Source organism: Nycticebus coucang, chromosome 18 (assembly GCF_027406575.1).
Source record: "Nycticebus coucang isolate mNycCou1 chromosome 18, mNycCou1.pri, whole genome shotgun sequence".
In the NCBI taxonomy this organism is placed as follows: Eukaryota; Metazoa; Chordata; class Mammalia; order Primates; family Lorisidae; genus Nycticebus; species Nycticebus coucang.
The window spans coordinates 23,028,778-23,055,634 of NC_069797.1; the positions used below are offsets into that span (position 1 = coordinate 23,028,778).

The following is a 26,857-nucleotide window of genomic DNA, read 5'->3' on the forward strand; positions in this document are numbered from 1 at the left end:
TGGAGTTGGAGACTCTGATTCTAACTAAGCCAGAGAGCCTAGAGAGACATTAGTGATCCCTTTAGTCAATGCCTGACCTTACAGAAGGGGAAGCTAAAGACCCCAGAAAGGATCAGACTTATCTCAGATCACTGGTTAGCTAGTGAGATTTCTTGGACCAAAACTTAGATTTTTACAGCATCTAAACACAGGCTCTTCTGCCTGCTGGGGAAGCTTGGCACTCAACCTCAGGACTGAATGAGGTCCTTATGCTCTCAGAATAACCCATTTGCTCCCAGTGCTTCCTGGAAGCCTGGAGGTCCTGATCTGTCCTAACAGTATATTTGTCAGTCCCTTCCCCTACCATTCCCATTCCCCATACCAGGACAGTAGCAGCGTAAGACACCAGGCTGGACAAGTGAGGCTGGTACTGCGATGTGATCAAAGACACAGGAGTAATGCTCAGCAGCCTCTGTCCAAGGACCAGTGATGAGCACCTTGACCCCACCCTGCAGACAGATGTCAGAGAGGATGTGATTAGAAGGGTGTTCATTTACGTACTCATTCATTTATTTATTCAGATCCCTAAAGAGCATCTATTATCTGGCAGGTATGGTAGAGTCTGGGGGTACAGGAATTCACAGGACCAGTGGGCGGTCTCTCTCTCTACCTCAACATTCCTGCCAAGGCGTTACTTCATCTCTTTGTGAATCTACCAGAAATAGATAATTCAGGGCCTCCCTAAAGGCTAACACGTAGCTGTCATCGGGGAAGTTCTGTTCTGATGTTAATTCACCCCATTGCAGTTCCTCCTTTCCCTTTCTGGGGGAGAACTTCTCCACTGCTAAGACAGTCTTTCAGCTACTCAAAGTGTGCAATCACATGCCCACTGTATTTTTTCTTTTCCAGGCTGAAAATTCCCAGTTTCCTCCCCCTGTAAACAGTCAGGAAGGGAATGAGGTCCCCAGAGGACTCCAATTAACCCTGTTAACAGATTGAAGGGAAAGTAAGTGAGGACTATGGAAACAGGAAAGAAGCTGTACTCTACATAAAAGTAGAGAACTAAGAAGCCATGAAAATTGAGGGAAATGGATAAGAGTTAATACAAATCTTTTAGGGAATCAGAAAACAAATGGGAGGGAGAAGGGAGCAGGTAAGCCTGAGACTCACCTCTGGGTAGGACCACTCTGGGGAGAAATCTGTGATGGTGCTAAGAGCAGGAGAGAGCTGGGGGGTTGGGGCCACGATGCTTGGAGCTTCATCACTGATGAGTTCTCCCATAAGGTCTGGGAATGATGAAAGACTGAAGGGCTCCAGTTCGCTGGCCCCACCAGGTCCTCCAAACAAGGCCTCCCCTCTTCCTACCCTGCCTGATGGCTCCAAAGGGGCAGGTGAGGGTGGGGGTGAGGAAGGGGGTGAAGGTATGGGTGGGGCAGTTCCCTGGCCCTTGAGTTCCTCCCCACTGTCATCATCTTGGATGAAAAAGCAGTTTCCTCTTCGCCCACCTGCTCCTGATTGTGGAGGAGGACCCCGAGCAGCTGCCTGGGGCTCTAGGGCAGCAGCAGGCTCGAGGGCAGGACAGGGGGTATGGGCAGCCTCTGCCTCAGGGAAGTCTGGGCTTACTCCCTGCCCTCCTCCGTAGGTTTGGCCCCTCTGGGGGCTGTTGAGAAAACGATCAGGGTCAAAGGCAGGACTGGGAGGAGCAGGTGGGGCAGAGGGCTCAGAGCCTACAACTACAGCCAAGCTCATGTTAGGTCTCGGATCAGCCTGGGGAGCCAAGTGTCTGGTGGGCGTCAATCCTCCAGCAGCCTGCTCCAGTCCTGTGAGGAGGAGGATAGCAGTGCCTCCTCTTGATGAACCCCCTCGAGAGGTGGGAGGGCTAGGTCTGATTTCTAGGGGTTCTGCAAAACCTGATGAGGAGGACGAAGAGGAAGAAGAGGATGGAGAGGTATGTGCCTTGGGGAGCTCTGGAGGAAGTGGAGCTATGAGTGGAGGAGGCTCAGGGGGATGAGTGTGGGGGACAGAGGTCAGGGTTAAAGCTCGGGGCTCCACTTTGGGAGAGATGATGCGGTGTTTCGTGCTGCTGCATTTGTGCGTAAGGCTCCCAGAACCTGGAGTGGGGAGGGATGGGGAGGAGAGAAGGCATAAGACACATCCTTCTCCAGCCTTGCATTCCAGAAAGCCACAATAAAGTTATTTCTTGGGACTTCCCTATAGATCAAAGGTGTAATACTGATTATGGCCACTGGGAGGCCTCAGAAACATCCATGCTCTCTTTCCCAATGCCACTCTCCAGCACCTTTCCCCTCAGAAAGAAAAGGACTAGAGGAGGAACAACATAAGGGAAAACGGAGGCTTGGGGGAGCAGCTGAAACAAAAGGTAAAGGCATAAAAAAAGGACAAAATAACAGAACCTTGGGAGTTGTGAACAAGGAATAAAGCGAAGGGTGGGTGTATCTGGTGGTGCTGGGGGATGGAAATTACTAAAGATAGAAGGCAGAAAAGGACACAGGCTACCAGGACCACTGAATAACAAGACATCCAGGGGCGGCGCCTGTGGCTCAGTCGGTAAGGCGCCGGCCCCATATACCGAGGGTGGCAGGTTCAAACCCAGCCCCAGCTGAACTGCAACCAAAAAATAGCCGGGCATGGGCGGCGCCTGTGGCTCAGTCGGTAGGGCACCGGCCCCATATGCCGAGGGTGGCGGGTTCAAACCCAGCCCCGGCCAAACTGCAACAAAAAAAATAGCCGGGCGTTGTGGCGGGTGCCTGTAGTCCCAGCTGCTTGGGAGGCTGAGGCAAGAGAATCCCGTAAGCCCAAGAGTAAGAGGTTGCTGTGAGCCGTGTGACGCCACGGCACTCTACCCGAGGGCAGTATAGTGAGACTCTGTCTCTACAAAAAAAAAAAAAAAAAAATAGCCGGGCATTGTGGTGGGCGCCTGTAGTCCCAGCTACTCAGGAGGCTGAGGCAAGAGAATTGCTTAAGCCCAGGAGTTGGAGGTTGCTGTGAGCTGTGTGATGCCATGGCACTCTACCGAGGGCCATAAAGTGAGACTCTGTCTCTACTAACAAAAAACAAAAAAGACATCCAAATGAGAAGGCCTCTGTTCATCTGGCCCATCTTTCTGGGGACATGCAAAAGACTTGCAAATCAGCATGCAAATCCCATAAAGACAGCTGTACCCCTGACTTGTGTAAGAGCAGTGTTAGGTGGGTAGAGCACCTTAGGGTCAGGTGGTACTCACCAAGGCCCCCACTGCAGAGACAGGCATGGGTTCGAGGTGCAGGTTTGGTTGGGTGAGTGTCCAAGATTTGCTGCACCAGCTGTTCTACAGAGAATTCCTCTGTCCCATTCCCACAGCTCCACTTGATGCCATGAACTAGAGGAGATTGGGGGAAAGTGCTGTGGGATCCCCACAAAACAGGCCCCAAAGTACCTTAATGGTTCTTCCAAGCACCTGAAATCTTCAGGAGTTCTGGCCAAGTGAACAGAGGCCACCAGCCTCAAGAATGCTTGGACATCTAGCTTTTAGTACCTTCTCTGTATTCTAACCCCTAAGAATGCACCAGGAATCCTAGCACCCTCCCAGCTTGGAGGAAAATGGTCACCACACAGGTTTTGGGTACAGAACCCTGGTCCCTTTGGGAGGCCCCTGTTTCCACTCTACTCTTGAAGCTCTATCTGCCCTGCTGCCTTACACATGGGCTTCAGCTGTCCCAATAGCTCATCCCGGGACCACTTCAGCCACTCTCGACGGTCGCTGCTGATGGAACAAAAGATGGGGCTGCAGCCCTTTCCACAATCCTCCAGGGCTGGGACGTTCAGGTAGTGCACAAGGACGATGTCAGGGTTCTGCAAGCACAAGGGTATACACGGAGAGCCATGGGGTCCTGAGGTCCAGGGGCTCAGCTTCCTAGTCTTCACTTTCTTCCTGGGCACTCTCCAAAACTCATCCCCAATTTTTGGTTCTTTCCATCCCCTACCCCCTTTCTCTTCTTCCCAGGCTCCTTTCCCCACAGACCTAGGCATCCTTTCAGACCCATGTCCCTCAAAGAGCCAGGAAGAGTCTGGCTCCCTGAGCTCTAATGTTCTTACCTGGAGCAGCCAGTAGCAGCGCCGATGGAATGTGGGGACGATGGAAGAGTGAACGTAGCAGCCATAGAGACACTGCCAGGAGACAGGCTGGGGTGGGGGGAGGGCTAGTCTGCTCCCCAACTCTTCCTCTGTTCAGTCCCTTTGCAGGAATCCCAATCTTTCCACCAGTTCCTCTTCAACCCTTCACGCACCCCCATCTACTCCCCATCCCCTTCAAATCCCGGCCAGAGATGAGGGACGAGAGAAGGGAACAGTGGGGCTGGAGCCTTAAAATGAGGACCAGATTTGAGACATGTGACTATCTAGAAATCAGAGGGCAGAGCAAGTATATAGCTGAGATGAGGAACAACGATTTGGGAAAAGAAACTTGTACTTAGAGTATACTGCTTAGATCCTCTAGGGAAATGCAAGAGTAGTTAGGGGACTGGGCATCAGTTTCCTGGAGGGCAGGCAGGGCCTCAAGCCTGGAGAGTTGGGTCATGGAGGGAAATGGGAAGCAGAGAGTGGCCTAACCAATCAATTAAGTGATCCATGGTGAATGAGAAGGGAAGAGTGACTGGGAGGGGGCTGAGGTAGACAAAGTCACCAAGCCCTGGCAGGGATGGATTCCAGCTAAGGGTGGAGGAGGGCAGGTTAGGGCAGATGAGCTGAATGTCGGTCTTACCTCCATGCCCTGGACCTTCAGCTTCATGTGGTCCTCTCGGGTAGTCTTCCCATCCTTCCGCTTCTTCCAGAGATAACCATCCTTTCGGTATTTCACTTTCTTGCGGTTATAGAGGATGATGGAGCCATTCTGAGGCCTGGAAAGGGAAGGATTGGCCTCAAGTTCTGTAACCAGAACCTGGGACCCCTGCCACTCCCCACCTTCTTGAGCTTTCTTACCTTGTCTTTGGGGCACAGGATAGCCACTCATCATGCTTCTCAAAGGTGATCAAGTAGGATGCAATCTCCTATAGGAGAGAAGGCACTCAGGTAGGTGTCCTCTTCATAGAGTCTTAGCCTGTCCTCTTGGTCATCCCCTTGGTTTCTTGCTCTCCACTGAGCTATGACAGCTAGTGGAGGACACTTCTAGGTAGTGGGACCCAGCAAGGCCCACTGCCCTCTTAAGAACCCCAGAATGGGGCAGTGCCTGTGGCTCAGTGAGTAGGGCGCTGGGCCCATATACTGAGGGTGGTGGGTTCAAACCCGGCCCTGGCCAAATTGCAACAAAGAGATAGCCAGGTGTTGTGGCGGGCGCCTGTAGTCCCTGCTACTTGGGAGTCTGAGGCAAGAGGATCACCTAAGCCCAGGACCTGGAGGTTGCTGTGAGCTGTAATGCCACGGCATTATACCAATGGTGATAAAGTGAGACTCTGTCTCTAAAAAAAAAAATAACCCCAAAATGGGGCTTGGCACCTGTAGTTCCAGCTACTTGGGAGGTTGAGGCAAGAGAATCACTTAAGCCCAAGAATTGGTGGTTGCTGTGAGCTGTGATGCCACAGCACTCTACCAAGGGTGACACAGTGAGATTCTGTCTCAAAAAAAAAAAAAAAAAAGAAAAGAAAAAGAACCCCAGAATGCATTTCAAAGTCTAACCATCTCTTCTTCTTGCTCTCCCACCTGGGACTTTATCTTGGGGCCAGGTCCATGTTTTTCATCACCCATTCTTCACACTGAGCATTATTTCACTCTTCCCAAATCCCTTTTTGTGTCCCTTCCTGACTCAAGTGATCCTCTTACCTCAGTTTTTCTATTTTTAGTAGAGAAGGGGTCTTGCTTTTGCTCACACTGGTCTTGAACTTGTGAGGTCAAGCAATCCACCCGCCTTGGCCTTCCAGAGTGCTAGGATTACAGGCGTGAGCCACTGCACCCAGCAGAATTTCAGATTATTTAGCCTGATTCCAAGGTTCTCCCCAACAAGGGATCAAACCATGTTCTCACTACTTACCCATATTGTACCTACCATTATCACCAGATGGGTCCACTGATTCCTCCCCAAACATGCCCTGAGCAGTCAGCTCCTGCATGTTTTTTTTTTTTTGTAGAGACAGAGTCTCACTTTATGGCCCCTGGTAGAGTGCCGTGGCCTCACACAGCTCACAGCAACCTCCAACTTCTGGGCTTAAGCGATTCTCTTGCCTCAGCCTCCCGAGTAGCTGGGACTACAGGCGCCCACCACAATGCCCAGCTATTTTTTGGTTGCAGTTCGGCCGGGGCCGGGCTTGAACCTGCCACCCTCGGTACATGGGGCCGGCGCCCTACCGACTGAGCCACAGACACCACCCAAGCTCCTGCATGTTTTTTTTGTTGTTGTTGTTGCAGTTTGGCCGGGGCTGGGTTTGAACCCACCACCCTCGGTATATGGGGCCGGTGCTCTACTCACTGAGCCACAGGCACCATCCCAGCTCCTGCATGTTAATGACCTACAAGCCTGAAGTGCTATGTGCCCTCCTCTCCATGTCTAGAAATCCTCACTATCCTATACACTGACTCCCTTTCCAGATGCTCCATGAAATTCTGTTGGGCACCCTAGTCCTTCCTAAAGGCTCTAAAGCACTTATAACAACATACACACATACATTTTAGCGACAGTTCTCTTCTAACATCAAATCAGTACTTATCAACCACCAACTACATACAAGGCACGGATTGTGCAGAATACAGAAGGTGAGTAACACAAGGACTGTGTCCTGGGCTGGGCACAATGGTTCACACATGTAATCCGTGCTGGGAGGCTGAGGCAGGTGGATTGCCTAAGCTCATAGGTTGAAGACCAGCCTGAGCAAGAGTGACACCTTGTTTCTAAAAATAGCTGGACATTGTGGTGGCGCCTATAGTCCCAGCTACTGGGGATGCTGAGATAAGAGGATCACTTGAGCCCAAGAGTTTGAGGTTGCTCTGAGCTATGACACCACAGCACTCTACTGAGGGCGACAAAGTAAGACTGTCTCTAAAACAAAACAAAAAACAACCCCCCCCCAAAACCAGGACTGTGCCCCCTAGAAGGAGCCAGTATCAGTGGTGGTTAAAGGCACGGGCTCTGGAGTGAGGTAGATAATAGTTTGCATGAGGTAAATTGGTTTCCTCCTCAATAACATGGGGGCAATAACAAGATCTGTTCTATAGTGTCCTTAGAGGATTAAATAAGATATGGCACAGCAAGTGCTTAGTATAGTGCCTAATATATAAGACATTCTTTATAGATAGTAGCCATTGTTTTTACCCAGGAGGGTATGCTAAGGAGAAGCAGGCTCCTGCAGGATCTATGATTTTATACTTCATCTGTCATCTCCAAAGAGCCTAGAATAGTGCTCTGTGCTTAAGAGTATTAAGAGACACAGAAAGACCCCCACCCAACCACCTCCAACCCATGAGGCCTTGCTGGGCCCTAATCCCCCAGATCCCTAGAAAACCTCATTTGTATTCCACCGTAGCCGCTCTGGAGGCAGCAGTGGGCAGCGAGGAAGACACTCCAGCAGCTTCTTGGGGAGAAAGATCTTCAGGTGGTGGTTGTTCTCTAGAGGGAATTAGAAGAAAGGGCTTAATGTGTTACCTACCCTACTCCTGGCATCCAAGTGATAGATAGCCTAGGGAGGAAAGGGCTGAAGGGAATCCAGAGCACTGGGGAAAACCAATGCCATGATAAGGAGAGCAGGCAATCCAAAACTTAGAGGGCCACAGGGCAGAACAAAAGGCCATGCCCAAATTGGTGACCTGGTTTGTGAACTCACCAGCAACCTCGGTGGTATCCTTGCTATTCATGGTGAGGGATCCAGGGGGCAAGTTCACCCCCGGCCTGAGGGGCCGGGGGGAGGGGGAGTCTGTGCTGGGAAGGGAGAGAACAAGGTTATGGCAGAAGCTCCCACATTAATTCAGGATAAGAGATATGAGGCAGGGGAGGAGTAAAAACCTGGGTTGTGATAACTGGAAAAGATGAGGAAAGAGAGGAAGGGGCTTGACCATGACCTGACAGTAGAACCAGAGAACAGAAGTGAGGAAGAACCCATACACAGCAGCAGGAGCCAACAGGAGTGGGGAGACAGAACATAGTAACCAGGAAGAAACAGGCTGGGGTGGGGGAGGGGAAAAGCTACGGGGCTAGAGCCTCAGAGGCCCTAAAGCTTGGGCTCTTGCTGTGGCTGGGGCTATGGTTGGGTCAGGTTCTGGAGGCTGGGACTCAGGGCATCCCGTCCCTGGAGGATTGTTTGGCAAGACAGCCTCGCTGCTGGAGGGAGGGCAGGAGATTCTAAGACCGGGTGGAAAGCTAGGCCTTAGAAGACACACCCTGAGTTTCTTCTCTATTTGATTTTTCCAAAGGGAAGGGCATATCTGATAGCTGATCCTAACCTATTCCCTCTTCCAGTTTAGATAGAGGGCCTGGTAGAATCTGGGGTAGACACCCAGGACCTAGGTTCACACCTTCAGGACAACCCGTCCTCCACCCTGAGGCTGACAACCCTCTATCTCCAGTCGCCTCTGCCTCCCCTGGCCTCCAGGCCTATCCTACCCCATCTACCGCTCTGGCTCCAGCTTGAGCCCCGCCCTCCTGCGGGGAACAGATGGGAGCTGGAGGAGGCTCTCAGCCCGGGCTCCACCAGGTGTCCGAGATGGAGAGGGGGAGGAAGCCCGTCCGGGCTCGGCTGTGTGCAGTAAAGCTGGGGTTGAGGTAAGGACTCCGCCCCAGGGCTCAGGTGCGCAGTCCCGGCCAGGCAGCCAGCCAGGGTGCGGAGCAGGAGCGGGTCCTGGGCTGCAGGCCCGGGGGTGGCGCAGGACTCGGACGCCTGGAGCTCGGGGTACCCCCTCACGGAGGGGTGGTGGTCCCCGGAGAACCTCAGAGGTGGGAAGATCCCGTCTACACAGAGGGATGTTATGGAAAGCCGCGGAGCAAAGTCCGCGGGCGCGCGGCGGGCGAGGAAAAGTGCGGGTGCGGGGTGCGGGGGTCCCTGTGCGGAGCGGCGCCCCCTGGCGCGGGGGAGGAGGACCGAAGCGGGAGCTGGGAGGGAACAGGGAGGAGGGACGGGGGTCGGCGGCCGGCGGCGCAGCGCTCCAAGTCCGGACTTGCTGGAGCTGCGCCCCCTGGCGCGGGGGCGGAGAGGAGGGCAAAAGGCCCTGGCTCTTACCTCCCGGGGTCCCGCGGGTGACGGCGGCAGCGGCCATTCTACCCCACACCGACCCCCCCCCCCACCGCCGGCTGACAGCAGCGTCCGACGTCACTGCGCACGGGGCGGGGCCTCCCAATTAAGGGGATGGGGGTCGCGAAGCGAACCTGTGGACAGCGCACGTGGGATTCTGGGTGGGGCGCTGGGCGGAGGGACTCGGCTTCCAGGCCCCCGAACCAGACCGAGGGACAGACTGCTAGGAAGTCCCCAAGGGGCAACTGCGCCGAGAGGCAAGATTCCGGGTCTCGGAGGCGGAAGATTGGCGGATTCACTTGACTCCTGGTTCGGGAGAATGGGCCGGGAAATCTGTACTGGGAGAGGGTGAGAGTAGGACTCCTCTTCGTCTCGGACAAGCCTCCTTGAATTTGGGGGGACCCAGCCCGGCATCATAGTAGCTGGATCCTCCAGCAGGTGAAAAAGAGCCCTCTTTCCCCATTAGCCTCTCCACCCCTGCTTCACAGTTAGAAAGGCAACTCCAGGCTCTACTTGCTTGCTTTTTAATTACACAACATAAAGAAAAACACAAGGTTAGCATCGGGCCTAAAGAAAACAGAACTTGGTGAGCTCCTGGGAAAGGAGTGGTTGAGATGGGGGCCCAGGGAGGGGCTGTTAGTGCCTAGTTTGGAGGATGAGAAAGGTAGTTGCAGGAGCTGAGGAGGAGAAAGTGCCTTCAAGTCAGCAATGGGGGGTATTCTACTGATGGGACTAGTTTTTGGTGTCTAAGGGACAACCAACATCTGGGCGCAGCTGTTCTCTCCTTACTCCTCAGACGCCAGCTCTGTCCCCCAGGGATTGTAAAGGGGGTTCCTACTGGCTGTGACAGTGCTGAAGGAGGCCAGCGAGTGCAGCCCTCTGGAGGGGCAAGCCTTCTGGCCCAGGGGACTCCAGGGAGACCAAAGCAGCTGGAAAGATAAAAGAAACGGAAAAAAGAATGCAACAGTAGGTCTTTCTCCAGATTTCCTAGTTCCAAAGCCCTAGTCTTTGGTTCTCACCTACTGTGTGTGTGTGTGTGTGTATGTATGTATATATGTATGTATGTATGTATTTACTTAGTTATTGAGACAGTCTTACTATATCGCTCTTGGTAGAGTGCTGTGACATCACAGCTCACAGCAACGTCAAACTCTTGGGCTTAGGCAATTCTCTTGTCTCAGCCTCCTAAGTAGCTGGGACTACAGGTGCCTGCCACAAGGCTCGGCTATTTTTTTTTTTTTTTTTTTTTGTAGAGACAGAGTCTTACTTCATGGCCCTTGGTAGAGTGCTGTGGCCCCACACAGCTCACAGCAACCTCCAACTCCTGGGCTTCAGCAATTCTCTTGCCTCAGCCTCCCAAGTAGCTGGGACTACAGGCGCCCGCCACAACGCCCGGCTATTTTTTGGTTGCAGTTTGGCCGGGGCCGGGTTTGAACCCGTCACCCTCGGTATATGGGGCCGGTGCCCTACCGACTGAGCCACAGGCACCGCCCTTTTTTTTTTTTTTTTTTATGGTAGTTTTCATTGTTTAGCAGACTGGGACCAGGGTCGGACCCACCAGCCCTGGTGCTGTGAACACTGAGCTACAGGTGCCAAGCCATCACCTACTTTCTTTTTGCTCCTCCCAAATCCAGCTATCCAACTTGGCTCTCAGCTACCACTGTCTCCATGCAAGACCAGGGATCCATATCGCCCTCCACTGTTCCACCACATTCCTCTCCAATCATACCTGGGCCCTCCCAGGAGTGAGCAAATGGCCCTCTTCCTGTGGATAGGTTGCCCTCTCTCCTTCCAGATCATGGTATTCAGTGGTGCTGGAGAATCCACAGCCCTCTTCAGCAAGCACCAGAGGCTCAAATGCAGCCGCAGAGCCGCCCCACTGGGCCTTCTTAAGTCTGTGGAGGGAGATAGGCTTAGGAGAGAGAGGTGTCTGGAGCTCAGGCTTCCTGTCTCTCCATTCTTTGGTTTTGAAATACTTCCTGGTAAGACCCAAAGATGTTGTCATTTGACCTCCAACTCTATACTCCCAATTTTTCTGCTCTTCTCAGATTGAAGTATTTTCTTTCTTTCTTTTTTTTTTTTTTTTTGTGGAGACAGAGTCTCACTTTATGGCCCTCGGTAGAGTGCCATGGCATCACACAGCTCACAGCAACCTCCAACTCCTGGGCTTAAGCGATTCTCTTGCCTCAGCCTCCTGAGTAGCTGGGACTACAGGTGCCTGCCACAACACCCGGCTATTTTTTGGTTGCAGTTCAGCTGGGGCTGGGTTTGAACCCGCCACCCTCGGTATATGGGGCCGGCGCCTTACCGACTGAGCCACAGGCGCTGCCCAGATTGAAGTATTTTCATTCCAGGGACTCAGAGATGATCCCTAGCTCCCCAGTGTCCTCTAGTTCTATGGTGTGCTTTCCTGTCTTCAGTGACTCACTTTCCACTTCTTCCAGCTCATGTGGCTCACCCTCCATCCCTCATTTCCTTCCTCCTTTCCATATTACAGAAATTCTCTTTCAATCACACCCTGCCCACACTCCTTCCCAAACAACCTCCAATTCCCTCAAAGCTCCCAGCCCCTTCCTGAGAATTTGGGTGGACCCCAAATTCAAACCATCCTGCCCCCAAACCCCGCTTGACTTCCAGAACCCAGATGTGGTCCCTGCTTACTCATCGATGGTTCTCTGGCGCCTCCTTAAGTCTTCTAGGTGATAAGTGACAGCCCTCACCCGGGCAGGGATGCCCCCAGCTCCTTGCTGCATTCCCTCTGAATGTGGCCTCTTTCTCTTTCTTCGGCAAAGCATCTCAGGTGGTGGAAGACCCTCAGGAGAGTGTAGGCCAGGCAGGGAGAAACCAGTGATTCTCTGTGCCAGAGAATGGGAGAAAGGAGCAAGAAGAACTGGGTCTCTTAGGGGAACCTGGATGAACTAGGGAAGTCAGGGATCTTAAGAAACCTAGCATAGCTGTAAGGCTGGGCGGTGGCTCACACCTGTAATCCTAGTACTCTGGGAGACTGAGGCCGGTGGCTTGCCTGAGCTCACAGGTTTGGAGACCAGCCGTTGTGGCAGGTGCCTATGGTCCCAGCTACTTGGGAGGCTGAGGCAAGAGAATCACTTAAGAAGCCCAAGAGTTTGAGGTTGCTGTGAGCTGTGATGCCATGGCACTCTACCCGGGGCAATAAAGTGAGACTCTGCCTCAAAAAAGAAACCCAGCTGTGATCAGAAAAACATAATGACTGATTCATAGAAAGGAGAGCCTGGTCAGTGCACTGGTTGGGGAACACCAGAGGGAACAGGTAGTAAGGAGAGCTGGAGACAGGATGGCAGAGGATGCAATTTTAACAGAGAAGTATGGAAGGGTAGAGAGACTGTCATACCAGCATGGATGGAATGGACTTTTCCTCTTTCCATGTAGGGCTGTGAAGCACAAAAACAGGAGCTAAGTACAGAGGGGATATCCCCATCCATATTCTTTCTCTAATGACTTCTCCCAACCTGTGGCATCTGGAACTACAGTGTCCTACAGCCAGTGGGAAATTATCCCTAGATTAGGGCTTACTGGTATAAAGATTTATGGGAGTTAAAAATTGTACACCCTCATTTTCCCACCCCTTTATCACCCCTGTCTCCACCACTTGCTTCCACATCATCTTGATTTATTTATTTTTTTTTTGTAGAGACAGAGTCTCACTTTATTGCCCTCAGTAGAGTGCCATGATGTCACACGGCTCACAGCAACCTCTAGCTCTTGGGCTTAGGCGATTCTCTTGCCTCAGCCTCCTGAGCAGCTGGGACTACAGGCACCCACCACAACACCCAGCTATTTTTTTGTTGCAGTTTGGCTGGGGCCGGGCCTGAACCCACCACCCTCGGTATATGGGGCTGGCGCCCTACTCACTGAGCCACAGGCGCCGCCCCATCTTGATTTATTTATTTATTTATTTATTTTTTTTTTATTTTTGGCCGGGGCTGGGCTTGAACCCGCCACCTCCGGCATATGGGACCGGCGCCCTACCCGTTGAGCCACAGGCGCCGCCCTTGATTTATTTGTTAATTGCATTAAACTTAATTAGAAGTGGCAGTGTTTATTTATTTATGTATTAGTTATGTGTTGCTGCATAATAAGTTAGTTTCCCAGTTAGTTTCCATTTTCTCCTTTACTACTTACCAGGGCCTTTGACTAAGGCTCTCCCAGAAGACAGATCCATAACGCTGGGCCATTGGTCTGGGGCTCTGGGAAGGCAAGGCTGGGTATAGAGATCGGCTGACCACCCTGGAACACCTGAGGTGAGGACAAAGTATGCTGGGGTCTGGCTCTTTTCTTATGGCATCTACTCACCCCAAGGATTCAGGTTCCCATTTTTCCATGAGACCACACGGCTACCCAGGTTCCCTCAGGCCATGTCCTCTCTTAACCAGTTTAGCTAAGGAGAGTGGTGAGGTCTTTGATTTGAAAGGACATTGGTGGAGACTGGCTATTGTTCAAACCTCAGGTCTCGCTCAATCTCAAGTTTCTATACCTTATAACCAGAGAATGTAATATTTAGCAAGCAGAACTGTTGAAAAGGAAGGCCCTGGCTACTTACATAATATAACAGACAGGGTTCCTTTAGGTCAATGCAAGGATCCAGGAGAGAAAACCTCTGTTTACCCCTATGTTTTGTCGCCTATCTCAGAAAGAATAATATATTTGTAAATAGGGAGAAGTGTGCAGAACTGTTTGAGAATAGTGCTCCTCACTCCCAAAGCCTACAGACTGGATGACTACTGTCCCCATCTCTTAAGAAGTAAGGTGTCCTAGGGTTTAGGCCTGGGGCCTTTTATCTTCTCTACCTCTCCACAGGTGATCTCACCCAGACCCATGACTTTAAATACTGTCAATGTGCTGATAACACCCAAATCGGTATTTCTAACTTTGGTTTCTCATGGGCACCACTCAGCATTTCCTCAGCCTTCTTCCCTTTTTGAAAGGCATCCCAAATGTCTACTTGCTAGGTCCAAAAACATGGTGTGTATCACTTTCCATCACCTCCCACATCTAACACACAGCAAATCCTGTCTGTTCTACATTTTAAAAACTGCATGTCCGAATTTGACCACTCCTCACCATTTCCACCCCCCACACACACCAAATTGCTTTCATTTTCCCCTTCCCAAACTATTGCACTGGTCTCCTCTCCCTGCTTCCATCATCACCCCCCAACAATCTGTTCTGCACAGAGCAGTATGAGTAATCTTTTAAAACATGATCATGTGAAATAGATATAAGATCTGAGATATACTTCAAAATGATTTGGGAAGTAGGGGGTGGATGGGATGGATGTAGAGCTGAGAAGATTATACATATAATGATAATTCTTGAAGTTGACTGAAATTGGTACATTGGGTTTATGATACTATTTTCTCTACTTTATTTGTTTGAAAATCCCATAATAGGCTGGGAGCCTGTAGCTCAGTGGTTAGGGCACCGGCCACATGCTCCAAGGCTGGTGGGTTTGAACCCGGTCCCGGCCTGCTAAACAAAAAAAAAAAAAATTGCTGGGCGTTGTGGCAGGCACCTGTAGCCCAGCTACTAGGGAGGCTGAGGCAAGAGAATCACTTAAGCCCAGGAATTTGAAGTTGCTATGAGCTATGATGCCATGACACTCTACTGAGGGTGACAAAGTGAGACTCTGTCTCAAAAAAAAAAAAAAAATCCCCCTAATAAAAAAGTTGAAGAAAAAGGCTGCTCATGTCATTCATTTGCTTAAAACATTCCACTAATTTCTACTATATTTAGAATAAAATCCAAAATCTTCTTGATGGTACTTGAGGTCCTGCATGATCTGGCCTCCACCTAACCCTGACTTTAATCTCTGCTTTCCCTGAACACTAAGTTTCAGTTACACTGGCCTGCTTCCTGTTCTTCCCAGTACATACCAAGCTTATTTCCTTCTTGGGGATTTTTTTTCTTTTTTCACCTACCATTCCTTCTCCCCAGGTTCTCCTTATTTTTCAGTCTCCCCAGAATAGTCTTCCACAATCACAATATTTAACCTTGTGTTCCTCGAGACGTTTATTTTTCCATTATTTTATACTCCTTATTTTTTAATGATGCTCATCTCTAGCTGAAATTATATTTATTTATTTATATATTATGCATCCTCTCCCCACTCAGGATGTAAGTCCTATGAAAGCTGGGCACAGTGGCTCACGCCTGTAATCCTAGCACTCTGGGAGGCCGAGGCAGGTGGATTGCCTGAGCTCAGGAGTTTGAGACCAGGCTGAGCTAGAGCCAAACCTAATCTCTAAAAATAGCCAGGCATTGTGGCAGGCGCCTGTGGTCCAGCCAGTTACTAGGGAGGATGAGGCAAAAGGATCTCGTGAGCCTGATTATTCCAGGTTGCTGTGAGCTATGATGCCATGGCACTCTACCGAGAGTAACAAAATAAGACTCTGTCTCAAAAAATACAATTAAAAATTAAAATTAAAAAAAAAAAAACAGAAGCAGGATCCTTGTCTTACTAATTATTGAATCACCAGTGTCTAATACAGTGCCTGGAACAGTGTTCAAAAACTATTCTCTTAAATTTTATTTTATTTATTTTGAGACATTCTGTCACCTGTGGAGTCATAGCTCACATAAACCTCAAACTCTTGGGCTCAAGAGATCTTGTTTCAGCCTCCTGCGTAGCTGGGACTACAAGTGCCCACCACAATGCTGGGCGAGGTTTTTTTTTTTTTCTTTTTTTCGAGACAGAATTTCACTCTGTCGCCCTCTGTAGAGTACTGTGCCGTCACAGCTAACAGCAACCTCCAGCTCTTGGGCTTAGGCGACTCTCTTGCCTCAGTCTTCCAGTAGCTGGGACTACAGGCGCCTGCCACAATGCCCGGCTATTTTTTGTTGCAGTTTGGCCGGGGCCGGGTTTGAACACACCACCCTCCGTATATGGGGCCGGTGCCCTACTTGCTCCCTACTCACTGAGCCACAGGTGCTGCTCAGCTGGACTAGTTTTTTTCTACTTTATTTTTTTCAGTCTCAAGTTGTTGCCCTGGGTAGCATCGTAGCTCACAGCAACCTCCAACTTGGGCTCCTGTGATCCTCTTGCCTCAGTCTTTCTACTTTTTAGTAGAGACGGGGGTCTCAAACTTGTGAGCCCAACCATCCACCCACCTTGGCTTCCCAGAATGCTAAGATTACTGGCGTGAGCTACTGCACCCAGGCAGTTTTTTCTAATTTTAGTAGAGATAGGGTCTCGTTCTTGCTGAGGCTGGTCTTGAACTTCTGAGCTCAAGCAATCCACCTGCCTTTGCCTCCCAGAGTGTTAGTATTACAGGTGTGAGCCACCACACCCAGTCAAAAACTATTTGTTGAATAAATTAATGAATCATCAATCCCCTGAGATGAAGCATTGAGCTTCCTATTCCTTATTTCCTAATCCTTTTAGGGAAGGATCCAGGTATGTAATCTTCTCTCCATTCTCCTCACCCAGTGGGAAAGACTCACTTGGCAAAGGGTATGAGGTTATCTTCATCTTCTTGTACCTGCATGACTTGACTGAGCTGGGTAGCTAGACTGTCTCCTCTTTGGTGCTGGGAGAATAAAGGAAAATGAATCATTCATTCATGCAATGGCTATAGGAATGAGATGAGCAGCAGTTTTATAGACTGGAAAGAGAATGTGCGGATCTTGAAAAAGCAAAGAGAGCTTAAAATTTATGTCTAGTGCTGGACTGTTATGTGAACATCCAGGTTGAAGATGGTGAGCACAGAAAAGGTGAATGTGGTAAAAAGTAAACAGGAAAGTGAATTTTCTGAAGTCAAATGTATAGAGTAAGTGAAATTTACAGATGGCAGTTAAGCAACTTAATTGTCACTATGGTATGATAAAATGAAAAAGGATGACAGGTGGAGACTGGAGGGACCAGAGGCCTTTGGAGGGGGGAGTAGGTGGGGAAAATTAGAGAAGTGGCAGAATTGAGCATTGGTAAATGAATCAGGTATGAGTGGTTAGTGAAAGTTGAGTGTGGGAAGAGTGGTTGGTTAATTGGTAACACAAAAAGAAAGGAAGGCACAGTTGGGAATGTTTACAAGATAAGAAGGTGCTGGACATGCTGGGCGCCTGTAGTCCCAGCTCTCAGAAGACTGAGGCAGAGGGATTGCTTGACCTCAAGGGTTTGAGGTTGCTGTGAGCTATGATGGTACCACTGCATTCCAGCCTGGGTGACAGAGTGAGATGAGACCCTGTCTCTAAAGAAAAAAAAATACTAAAAAATGAAAAGAAAAAGAAAAAAACAATAACCCAAACTAAAACTAAAGGTGAGCAGTTCAGCTACACAAAACCAGAATTGGGGACAGCCAAAGATGACCTGAGAGGCAGCTAGGTAGGGTGGAAAAGGCAATTAAGAATACCAGATGAGGGCGGCAGAGAGAGAGAGAGAGAGAGAGAGAAAAAAAAAAAAAAAAAAAAAAACAGATGAGGGTGGCGCCTGTGGCTCAGTCGGTAAGGCGCCGACCCCATATACCGAGGGTGGCGGGTTCAAACCTGGCCCCGGCCAAAACTGCAACCAAAAAAAAAAAAAAAAAAAATAGCCGGGCGTTGTGGCGGGCGCCTGTAGTCCCAGCTACTCGGGAGGCTGAGGCAAGAGAATCGCTTAAGCCCAGGAGTTGGAGGTTGCTGTGAGCTGTGTGACGCCACGGCACTCTATAGACCAAGGGCCATAAAGTGAGACTCTGTCTCTACAAAAAAAAAAAAAAAGAATACCAGATGGTTAGGTGTGGTGGCTCACGCCGGGGAGGCGGAGGTGGGTAGATTGCTCGAGCTCAGGTCAGAGACCACCCTGAGCCAGAGCTAGACTCCATCTCTAAAAATAGCCGGGCAGGAGGGACTTCCAACGTGGGTCTTCCCTTTTGCCAGAAGCTCTGGTGCTTTTTACTCCTTTACATTCCTTGTGACTAAGAAAATCCTATCTTACCACTGGGGTAAAAAAAATAGCGGGGCATGATGGCGGGCCCCTGTAGTCCCAGCTACTTGGGAGGCTGAGGCAGGAGAATCGCTTGAGCCCAAGAATTTGAGGTTTCTGTGAGCTGTGACGCCACAAACGACAGAGTGAGACTCTTTCAGAAAAAGAATACCAGATGAGTTAGGAAAGTGCTTGTAGGTTGTACAAAAGACAGAGAAAGCAGGGCGGCGCCTGTGGCTTAGTGAGCAGGGCGCTGGCCCCATATACCGAGGGTGGCGGGTTCAAACCCAGCCCCGGCCAAACTGCAACAAAAAATAGCCGGGCGTTGTGGCGGGCGCCTGTAGTCCCAGCTACTCGGGAGGCTGAGGCAGGAGAATCACGTAAGCCCAAGAGTTAGAGGTTGCTGTGAGCTGTGTGACGCCACGGCCCTCTACCGAGGGCGATAAAGTGAAACTCTGTCTCTACAAAAAAAAAAAAAAAAAAACAGAGAAAGCAAACTGGAAACGGTTAGATGTGAACTAGTTGTAAGATGGGCTGAGAAAGCAGTTAGGTGAGCAGAGAGGAGTAATTAGGTCGAGGTGGCAGAGAGGGAGGATTGGGTTGTTAGTGGAAGTCCTGGGGCCAGAAGAGGCTCAAGAAGAGCTCAGGGGGCAGTTGTGGACTGAGGGACATTGACACCACGGGCAGTTGGACCTAACTGGGTGACCTAGACCTAAGGTCTAGGATGGAGCTTAAGGAAGTCAGACAGGCTCCTCCACAGCTGAGCTAGGGGAAGCCATGGGGCAGCCCACGCTGAGGGCAGGTGGGGCTGAGGAGGCACCTGGAGTGGTGGCGATGGTGGTCTGGCCCAGCCAGAGGGAAGCCCAGGCCCAAGGCTGTGGCTTGGGCCTGAAAGAGCTAAGGGACCCTGGGTAGGTGGACTAGGTTGTGGCCTGCATAACTGGAGGCCTGAGGAGTCCCTCTAGCTGCTGGCCCGAGCCCGAAGGGGCAGTCTGGGGCCAGGCTGAGTCGGGAGTGGTGGCCTGGGCCTGAGAGGACACCCGGGCCTGAGGAGGTCGTTTGGGCCTGAGGCTGCCGAGACTGCTGAACTTGAGGGACAGGCGGGCACGGAGCGTCCCATTGGCTGCGCCACGGTCGACCGAACTTGGTCCCAGCACCTGAGGCGGCTGCGCGTCGAATTCTAGACCTATGGGCCTGGCGCGGAGAAAGGAAGCTGCCCCTGGAGCCTCGGGACTAGCCGGCCGGCGTCGCGCCTGGAGGAGGGGCCTGAACGGAGCCGCCTCCTGGGCGGGGCCCGGCGGGAGGCTCCGCCCTCTGGGCGCGCCTCCGACGGCGGCGACGTGCGCGGGTCCGGGGCTTGGGTACCCTCCAAGGTGTGCCCTCACCTTTCTCTGCTCCTCAGGCTCGTGCAGCCCTGCCATCTCGCGGCGTGCTTCTGCCTTTGGCGTCCCTATCTCGGTTCCCGCGTCCCACTCGGTGGGCCCCACAATCCGGGAGCATTGCCCCTTTAACAAGAGTAGCCTGGGTCGCTCCGGCCCCTCTCTGGCCGGCGCGCGCCCGCCTGTCCGCGCGCGCGCGCCCGCCCGTCCTCCGCCCCTCGTTCCCGCCCAGCTCGCGCTGCCCGGGCGGGCGCCGGCCGCTGGCGCCGCTACTGCTGCCGCCCCCGGGCGCAAGTTGGTCGCCCGCCGCCCGGGGACCCGGCGAGGGGCGGGGGCAGCCCCGTAACTGGCCCCGATCTCCCCCACACCAGTGTCTCAACGCTTCCCGGAAAGTTTGTCCCTTTGCACTCCGCGGAGCTGCCCCGGGGACCCAGCCGCGACGAGGTAAGAACTGGGTGAAGGGGGGAGGGAGGGGACGCCCGCGGAGGAATGTGCCGGGTTGGGGGGCGGGGACAGGGGTCCGGTTTGCTTGCCCCGGCGGGGCAGTGTAGGCTTGAGAGCCAGGATCATGTGCTATTTGTCCCGCTGAGGAGCCGAGAGGTGCCAGGCCCCGGGCGGCCGTCGGTCCGCTGGACAGGAGGATGGGGTCCGCATGGCCGTCCAGAGAGGCGGAGGCCTTTTTGATAACTCGTTCGGAAAGGTGCAGGTGGCCCAAGACCCCCCCTTTCGGGTCGGTCGTCTGGCTTCGCCCCAGCCTGTACCTCACTGCTCCTTTGCTGCTGCATGGGCCGGATTCTGTACCTCCCCCACCATCTGCGTTCCTTTACTACGCTGTTCCCCAGCCACGCCACCCTATTCCCTGTCCCATTAGCGGCCACACCGTCACCATCGCGTGTCCCCACCAGTGTCCTTCCTCCCTTGGTCAGGGTCTGGAGCGGGGTCAGGGTTGTTTTTCCTGGGCCAGCTGCTGTGATTACAGCTACTCCGTGCCCTGGGACAGACCAGCCCCCTCACCTCTCCCATACTCTGCCCAGAAAGGCTGGTGAGGTGAGGCCCAACGTGATAGACGTTTGGGGTCCTTTGGGGTCACACTGGGGGACCCAGCATCCCCTATCCTCCATTGTCCTCCACCCTGCTGTCTGTGGGCGTGGGCTGCTCAGCCTCTCCTCCTAGGGTGTGGGCACCCGATCACCCACATTCCAAGACTCCAGCCTGGCACCTTCCCCAGGGCAGTGGACGCCATAGCACTAGCCCCAGGCTGGGGCTAGGACCTGCCTGCTTCCTTTTCCTCCTCCTCTCTTTTAAGGAGACCCTCTCTCTTCCTACTCTCCAAAACACAGGTATTCTGGGTCTTTCAACCATGGAGCCCTGGGGGTTGGTATAATGGAGACAGGATGACCCCACCCTCCCCTGCTCATTGTCCTGGATCCTGGAGAGGAAGTGCTGGGGGCTGGGCAAGGGGTTTGGGCCCACAAAGCAGGTCTTGTGGATCCCAGTCCTAGGCTGCATCTCTAGTCCCTGGACTTTGCCCATCAGTAGTTCCTGCTTCCTGTGTGGAGAGCATGGGCCCTAGGTGGGAACTGGGTTCTACTTCTGCCATGCTGACCGTGTGGGGGGCTTTTCGGGCAGGTTTTGTGTTTGGGGTTTTCTTTTGTCTCATCTGTCTTCTGGGCTCTCAGTTTGTGCTTTGGCCCCAGAGCTCCCCTCCCTGCCTGTTTACTATCCCTGTGTTTGATGTCGTCTGTCTCTTCTACCTTCTCTCCTCCCATTCTTTCCTTCATTGCATGACCTCAATCTTGCCGTTTGTTTCATTTTTCTCATTTTCTTGGTGTCTGGGACTTTCTGATCCTCCTTTCTCCCTTCCCACCACCTTCAGTCTCTCTGCCCATGTGTTCCTCTCTTTGAATTGCCCTCTGTCCAGCCTCACTCTCTCTCCTGTCTGAACGGCCAGTACACTTGTGAGTGACGAGGAATAAAAATATCACTACTCCTGCCCTTGGATTCCCCTTGCATTCAGCTACTTCAGAGGGGTAGCTCTCCTTTCCTAACATTTCCCCCTCACCCTTTGCCCTCTAACCTCAGAACCCCAAAAAGATCTCTAGAGCCACAGGTGCCTCTTAACCACTCTTCCCCTACAACCAGGGTTTCCCCCACAGCCCCAGCTGGTGTGGCCAGGCCCCAAGTGTAGGATGGGGCTCTCCCTACGAGGGCCGGTGGCAGCCAGAACTGATACAGCCCCCCTGGTCTGGGGTCAGGACACCAGGTAACTCTGGGGTGATGGCCCAGGCCCTGCAAGCTGGGATAATGGCACAGGAGAGAGGCAGGAATACTTTGGGAGTCCCTGAAGACAGGGATATTTGGGAGGAAGGCCAGAGGAACAACAACGGGGTCCTTGAGGTAGTGTGTAGCTGCTGGGGAAGGGTGGAGAGACTGGTTCCAAGGAGAAGCTGGGAGGCAATGTCTGGGTCCCCCCAGTGGCTCTGACCACCCCTTCTTTCTCTGTCCTTCAGCTGAGGAGGGTAGGAGTATCTGGAGCCATGGCTGGTGCTTCAGTGAAAGTGGCAGTGAGGGTTCGGCCCTTCAATGCCCGTGAGACCAGCCAGGATGCCAAGTGTGTGGTCAGCATGCAGGGCAACACCACCTGTGAGTGAGTCTCTAGGGCCTGGCTGGCACAGGCGGGGAAGGCCAGGCCTACCACGCAGGCCAGTCCTGCTGGGCCGATCTGGAGGAGGGCTGTACTGGGCACAGAGCAGGTGCTAGTTGTATGGGTGGGGGCTGGGGCAGGGGCAGGCTGCCCTTTCCATGTTCCTACTCCCTGGGAGGGGGAATGTTGGCCTAGAGCCCTCCATTGCCCAATCCAGGGAGGCAGCTCACTGGGGGCGGGTCCTAGGAAGCCAAAATTAGCTTTGGTGGCTGGAGGGGGTGGAGAGTATTAAAGGGGAGAGATGAGCTAGGACAGAGGTGGAGAGTGGGATGCCTGGTTCTAGGGGCTGGTGGGGGGTGTGGTAAGAGGCTGGGAGTTCTGACCTTGATTTTCCCTCCTTTGCCCTCTCCTGCCCCCTCAGCCATCATCAATCCCAAGCAGAGCAAAGATGCACCCAAAAGCTTCACCTTTGACTATTCCTACTGGTCACACACTTCGGTGAGATTGTTTGGCTGGGGAAGGAGCTAGGGAATGAGGGACAGGGCATTTAGGTACTGGGGAGGGAGCATTGCTGTGAAATAGGACTGCCAAGGGATTGACTGGGACTAGATTGGAAGGATTATAGCCCCTGGGTGATTGGGACACATTGGGGACTGGAGAGGATCGACAAGGATGACTAACAGTGAAGGGCAGCAAGAGAGGGGGCACACAGTTATTTCAGGCAGTCATTAGTAATGGGCAAGACTCCTGGGATGTAGACACTAAGGACAGAGTAACCCAGGGTTCCTACTCTTTTTCTCTGCTGCCCTTTGATTTAGGTCGAGGACCCTCAGTTTGCGTCTCAACAACAAGTGTATCGGGACATTGGAGAGGAGATGCTGCTCCATGCCTTTGAAGGCTACAACGTGTGCATCTTCGCCTATGGGCAGACGGGGGCTGGGAAATCCTACACTATGATGGGGCGGCAGGAGCCAGGGCAGCAGGGCATTGTGCCCCAGGTATGTGCTTGAGACCTGGCCAGGCAGCCATGGCAGGGACAACTTTAGCTGCCTGTAAGGGAGGAAAGACAGGGTTCTAAGGGTTATGGGTCAGAGACCTGGTTCTCTGACACCATTAGTGACAGGGAATGTGAGAGGAGATAGGGGTTGACTGTAGCCTGGACAACCACAGTCCTTTGGGGAGAGGGTTTTTGCCCTACCAGAGACAGTGAGGTTCAGTGAGAGAGGCAAGGCCTTGGCATCAGTGAGCCTTGGGTTTGAGGACCAGTTTTACCACTATGTTACTGTTTTACTTTTTTTCCATAAATTATTTGGGAGTGTAGTTATCTTATAGGCTTGGGTACTATAGGCAAGGTATTAACACCAGAAAAGGCTGGTTGTGGATAACAGAATTAACCATAACTCTCTGGTAGTGCACCATAGTCTCCTTGGGAGTTACAATACCTGGGTTTGCATGCTGGCTTCCTGAATATTAGCCTACAATTCTAGGCAAGTGGGAATCTCTTTGGGGTTGTTTTCCCATCTGTAAAATGGTAATGGCCCTATTCTCAGGGCTGTGGTAAGGGCTAAATGGGGCCATGTGAGATAGACCTGGAACTAGGTGCTATAAACATTCCCTGAACAGGAACTTCTCTGTGTCCCCCTCCAGCTTTGTGAGGACCTTTTCTCTCGTGTTAGTGAGAACCAGAGCGCACAGCTATCCTATTCTGTGGAGGTAAGCCCAGGTCTGGTGGGAAGCTGGGACAGGAGTCCAGTGTCACTAAGCCAAGGGAGGCAGGAGAGCAGAGCCTTTAAGGCTGACGGCAATCTCTCCAGCCAGACAGCCTAGAATCTAATCCTGGCTTTGCCAGATACTATCTGTAACTTTGGGCTGTGATTCCATCCTTCAGCTCCTGAGTATGTAAATCTGTGAAATGCTAATGACACACCTCCTAGAGCTGTTGGGAGGGTCACTCACTGAGCTAGCCTATGCAAGCCCTTAGCTGTGCCAGGTATACATTAGCTGTGATTGCCCATATTGTGTCCAGTGGAGTTATCATAGTTGGTGTTATTGCTAGCTTTATTCCTTATTTGCTTCTCCCACTCAGGTGAGCTATATGGAGATTTATTGTGAGCGGGTACGAGACCTCTTAAACCCTAAGAGTCGGGGCTCTCTGCGGGTCCGGGAACATCCCATCCTGGGCCCCTATGTGCAAGACCTGTCTAAATTGGCTGTGACCTCCTATGCAGACATTGCTGACCTTATGGACTGTGGAAATAAGGCTCGGTGAGGCTGGCTGAAGGAGTGAGTGGAGGGGAAAGGAGGAGAGCTAGGAAGGTGGGAGGCAGAATCCAGTGACTGCTCCCTTTGCCCTGCCCCCAGGACTGTGGCTGCAACCAATATGAATGAGACCAGTAGCCGTTCCCATGCTGTCTTTACCATTGTCTTCACGCAGCGCTGCCATGACCAGCTCACTGGGCTAGACTCAGAGAAGGTGGGATGCCCCTCCATCGCCACCACCACCCTCCCTTGGTAACAGGGACAGGGATGTGGTGAAGGGTCTTGGGCCTCTTTCCCTCCTCATACTAGGTTGAATGTCTCTTTGAGGCTTCCATTAGCCCCTCTGCTTGCCCATTAGATCTGGGTGTTACAATCCTTCCTTTGCTTTTTTGTCCTTCCTGCTGGATTTCTCAGGGCGGGGCTTATATCCCACTGTGTCCCTTGTCCTTGCATGAAGGAGACCTGTAAGTGTTTGTAAATGAATAAATGAACAAATGAATGAGCCACCAACTCTTCACTGTTGTGTATTCTTTTTCCTCCTGTCCTCTTGCCCCCTCCTGGCTTTTTCCAGCCCTTGGCAACTCCCAAGTTCCTGCTGGGTGCTCCCCTCATTAGTCTGCCCCAGCCACCACTCATCCCAGTAACCTCCTGCCTCTCTCCTTGGGCCCCAGGTCAGTAAGATCAGTTTGGTGGACCTTGCAGGGAGCGAGCGGGCTGACTCCTCAGGGGCCCGGGGCATGCGCCTAAAGGTGAGGGGGCTTCGGAGGTGTGGGGTGGGTGGGGCAGGACTGGGGGCTGTGTGTGGAGGTTATCAACTGTAACCTGGGACTCCCACTAGGGAGGGGAGGGGAGGAAGGGGAAACACATTACGTTGGGAGAGGAGGATCCCACCCCCATATTGCCAATCCCTTTCAGGAAGGCGCTAACATCAATAAGTCCCTGACTACCCTAGGGAAGGTGATCTCGGCACTTGCGGATATGGTAAGACCCAGGGGCTGGGAAGAGAAGGGCCTCGGGAAGTGGGGTGAAGGGAAGTGGCCCACCTTGACTCCCTACCCTCTTCCATCCCCCAGCAATCAAAGAAGCGGAAGTCGGATTTTATCCCTTACAGGGACTCTGTGCTCACCTGGCTGCTCAAGGAGAATTTGGGTGAGGGTCTCCTTCATTCTCTCTTTGCTGACTCTGTTATCCCACTGAATTCCCCTCTGATATATCTAATGAATCCCTTTGCCGCCCCTAGAATCCCAAATTTCTACTGTCCTACTGATTCTCCCTCAGACCCAGGGAACATCATTTGAAGATTTCCTGATGTTGAGATCAGGGCTACACCCTCCCTGCCAAGACAAGGGCCTCACTGACCTGGCTACCCACAGCCCCTCCCTGATGTCACACCCACAGGCATTTCATCTCCCTCACTGTTCTGTGACTGTCCTGCTGTGACTGTCCTGCTGATATCTGATGTCTCTCTGACCTCATCTCCCTCCAACCAGATTTCATGGTTAGCTCCACAACTCTTAGCTTCACTCTACCTCAAATGTGACCTTCTCAGACCTCTGCCTGGGCCCTGAGGCCCCCTGACCCTGTGACCCACTTTGACTTTTCTTAGGACCCAGCTCAGCTAAGGGCTTTTCTCTCCTCTCTGTTCATAGGTGGGAACTCACGCACAGCAATGATTGCAGCCTTGAGCCCTGCTGACATCAATTACGAGGAGACTCTGAGCACCCTCAGGTGGGGCTTCTGGCCATGGCAGGGGTAGAGCGGCATGGGAAGTGCCCAGAGTTCAGAGGCTAGTAGTTACTTAGGACCTTGCAAATGAGACAGGGAAGACCCCCAGCCCTGCTATGATATCTTGTAACCTGAGAGGGAGGGAAGGAAACAGGCAGCAGACCAATGGTCCCTGTGCCTGGGCCTCACCGGTCTTGCTCCTCCCTTCCCACCCAGGTATGCCGACCGCACCAAGCAGATCCGCTGCAATGCTGTCATCAACGAGGACCCTAATGCCCGGCTGATCAGAGAGCTGCAGGAGGAGGTGGCCCGGCTGCGGGAACTGCTGATGGCACAGGGGCTCTCAGCCTCTGCTCTGGGAGGTGGGGCTCCAGGGGAGGGGTAGCTCAGGGGTGCCCCTTGGCCCACTCCATCCCTCCTCACTTGCCTTTGCCCAGTCCTGGGGCCCTTCATGTGCTCAGTGATGTGGACACAGATAGGAGAGGGGACTTATGTCTTCACATGTTACAGAGCTAAGGGGGACTAATTCTCCAGGGAGGGTCAGGATTCAGAGGGGCCTTGACAGCTCCTTGGAATTAATCAAATGACAGGTGCAGGAATAAACAGCATGTCCCACATTTATGGGACAAACAATAAATCATCAAGGAGAGGCTGCTGGGGCATCTGCTTTAACAGACATTTTTGTAAAACATCAGGGTTCCCATGAACCATAAACCTGACAGTCGACAGTGGA

The 26,857-nt window shown here is 52.4% G+C and overlaps 3 protein-coding genes and 1 pseudogene across 24 annotated transcripts in view; 2 read left to right on the forward strand and 2 right to left on the reverse strand.

The window, feature by feature from the left end:
• CAMTA2 (calmodulin binding transcription activator 2) overlaps positions 1-9,282 on the reverse strand; it is a 20,434-nt gene extending 11,152 nt beyond the window's left edge. For 3 of the 14 annotated variants that reach the window (XM_053568192.1, XM_053568184.1, XM_053568188.1), the window contains exons 1-10: positions 8,561-9,065; positions 7,785-7,879; positions 7,467-7,570; positions 4,957-5,024; positions 4,739-4,874; positions 4,075-4,161; positions 3,678-3,831; positions 3,224-3,358; positions 1,150-2,090; positions 362-488 (exon numbers count right to left, since the gene is read on the reverse strand). In XM_053568192.1, the coding sequence (XP_053424167.1) occupies positions 362-488; positions 1,150-2,090; positions 3,224-3,358; positions 3,678-3,831; positions 4,075-4,161; positions 4,739-4,874; positions 4,957-5,024; positions 7,467-7,570; positions 7,785-7,879; positions 8,561-8,565 (1,852 nt within the window). In that variant the 5' untranslated portion in view covers positions 8,566-9,065. Of the gene's footprint in view, positions 1-361; positions 489-1,149; positions 2,091-3,223; positions 3,359-3,677; positions 3,832-4,074; positions 4,162-4,738; positions 4,875-4,956; positions 5,025-7,466; positions 7,571-7,784; positions 7,880-8,560; positions 9,068-9,173 lie in introns of those variants that run through there. The other 11 variants (XM_053568193.1, XM_053568191.1, XM_053568189.1 and 8 more) reach the window with 10 other exon arrangements.
• On the forward strand, positions 8,613-14,820 carry LOC128569765 (uncharacterized; annotated as a pseudogene).
• On the reverse strand, positions 9,769-20,830 carry INCA1 (inhibitor of CDK, cyclin A1 interacting protein 1). Its single transcript, XM_053568208.1, has 8 exons — positions 20,383-20,830; positions 19,503-19,622; positions 16,662-16,747; positions 13,344-13,457; positions 12,553-12,592; positions 11,847-12,040; positions 10,915-11,080; positions 9,769-10,114 (listed from the first exon to the last, which is right to left on the reverse strand). Exons 1-8 carry the CDS (start codon positions 20,383-20,385, stop codon positions 9,971-9,973), a joined length of 867 nt encoding a protein of 288 aa, XP_053424183.1. The 5' UTR covers positions 20,386-20,830; the 3' UTR covers positions 9,769-9,970.
• The window catches only part of KIF1C (kinesin family member 1C), a 29,616-nt gene continuing 22,461 nt past the window's right edge, over positions 19,703-26,857 (forward strand). Inside the window, exons 1-14 of one of the 9 annotated variants that reach the window (XM_053568199.1) lie at positions 19,703-19,940; positions 20,087-20,196; positions 21,639-21,759; positions 22,007-22,139; positions 22,562-22,638; positions 22,959-23,138; positions 23,788-23,853; positions 24,227-24,405; positions 24,502-24,613; positions 25,071-25,148; positions 25,315-25,380; positions 25,473-25,548; positions 26,049-26,127; positions 26,341-26,486. In XM_053568199.1, the coding sequence (XP_053424174.1) occupies positions 22,034-22,139; positions 22,562-22,638; positions 22,959-23,138; positions 23,788-23,853; positions 24,227-24,405; positions 24,502-24,613; positions 25,071-25,148; positions 25,315-25,380; positions 25,473-25,548; positions 26,049-26,127; positions 26,341-26,486 (1,165 nt within the window). In that variant the 5' untranslated portion in view covers positions 19,703-19,940; positions 20,087-20,196; positions 21,639-21,759; positions 22,007-22,033. Of the gene's footprint in view, positions 19,941-20,086; positions 20,197-21,050; positions 21,070-21,435; positions 21,455-21,638; positions 21,760-22,006; positions 22,140-22,561; positions 22,639-22,958; positions 23,139-23,787; positions 23,854-24,226; positions 24,406-24,501; positions 24,614-25,070; positions 25,149-25,314; positions 25,381-25,472; positions 25,549-26,048; positions 26,128-26,340; positions 26,487-26,857 lie in introns of those variants that run through there. The other 8 variants (XM_053568202.1, XM_053568200.1, XM_053568205.1 and 5 more) reach the window with 8 other exon arrangements.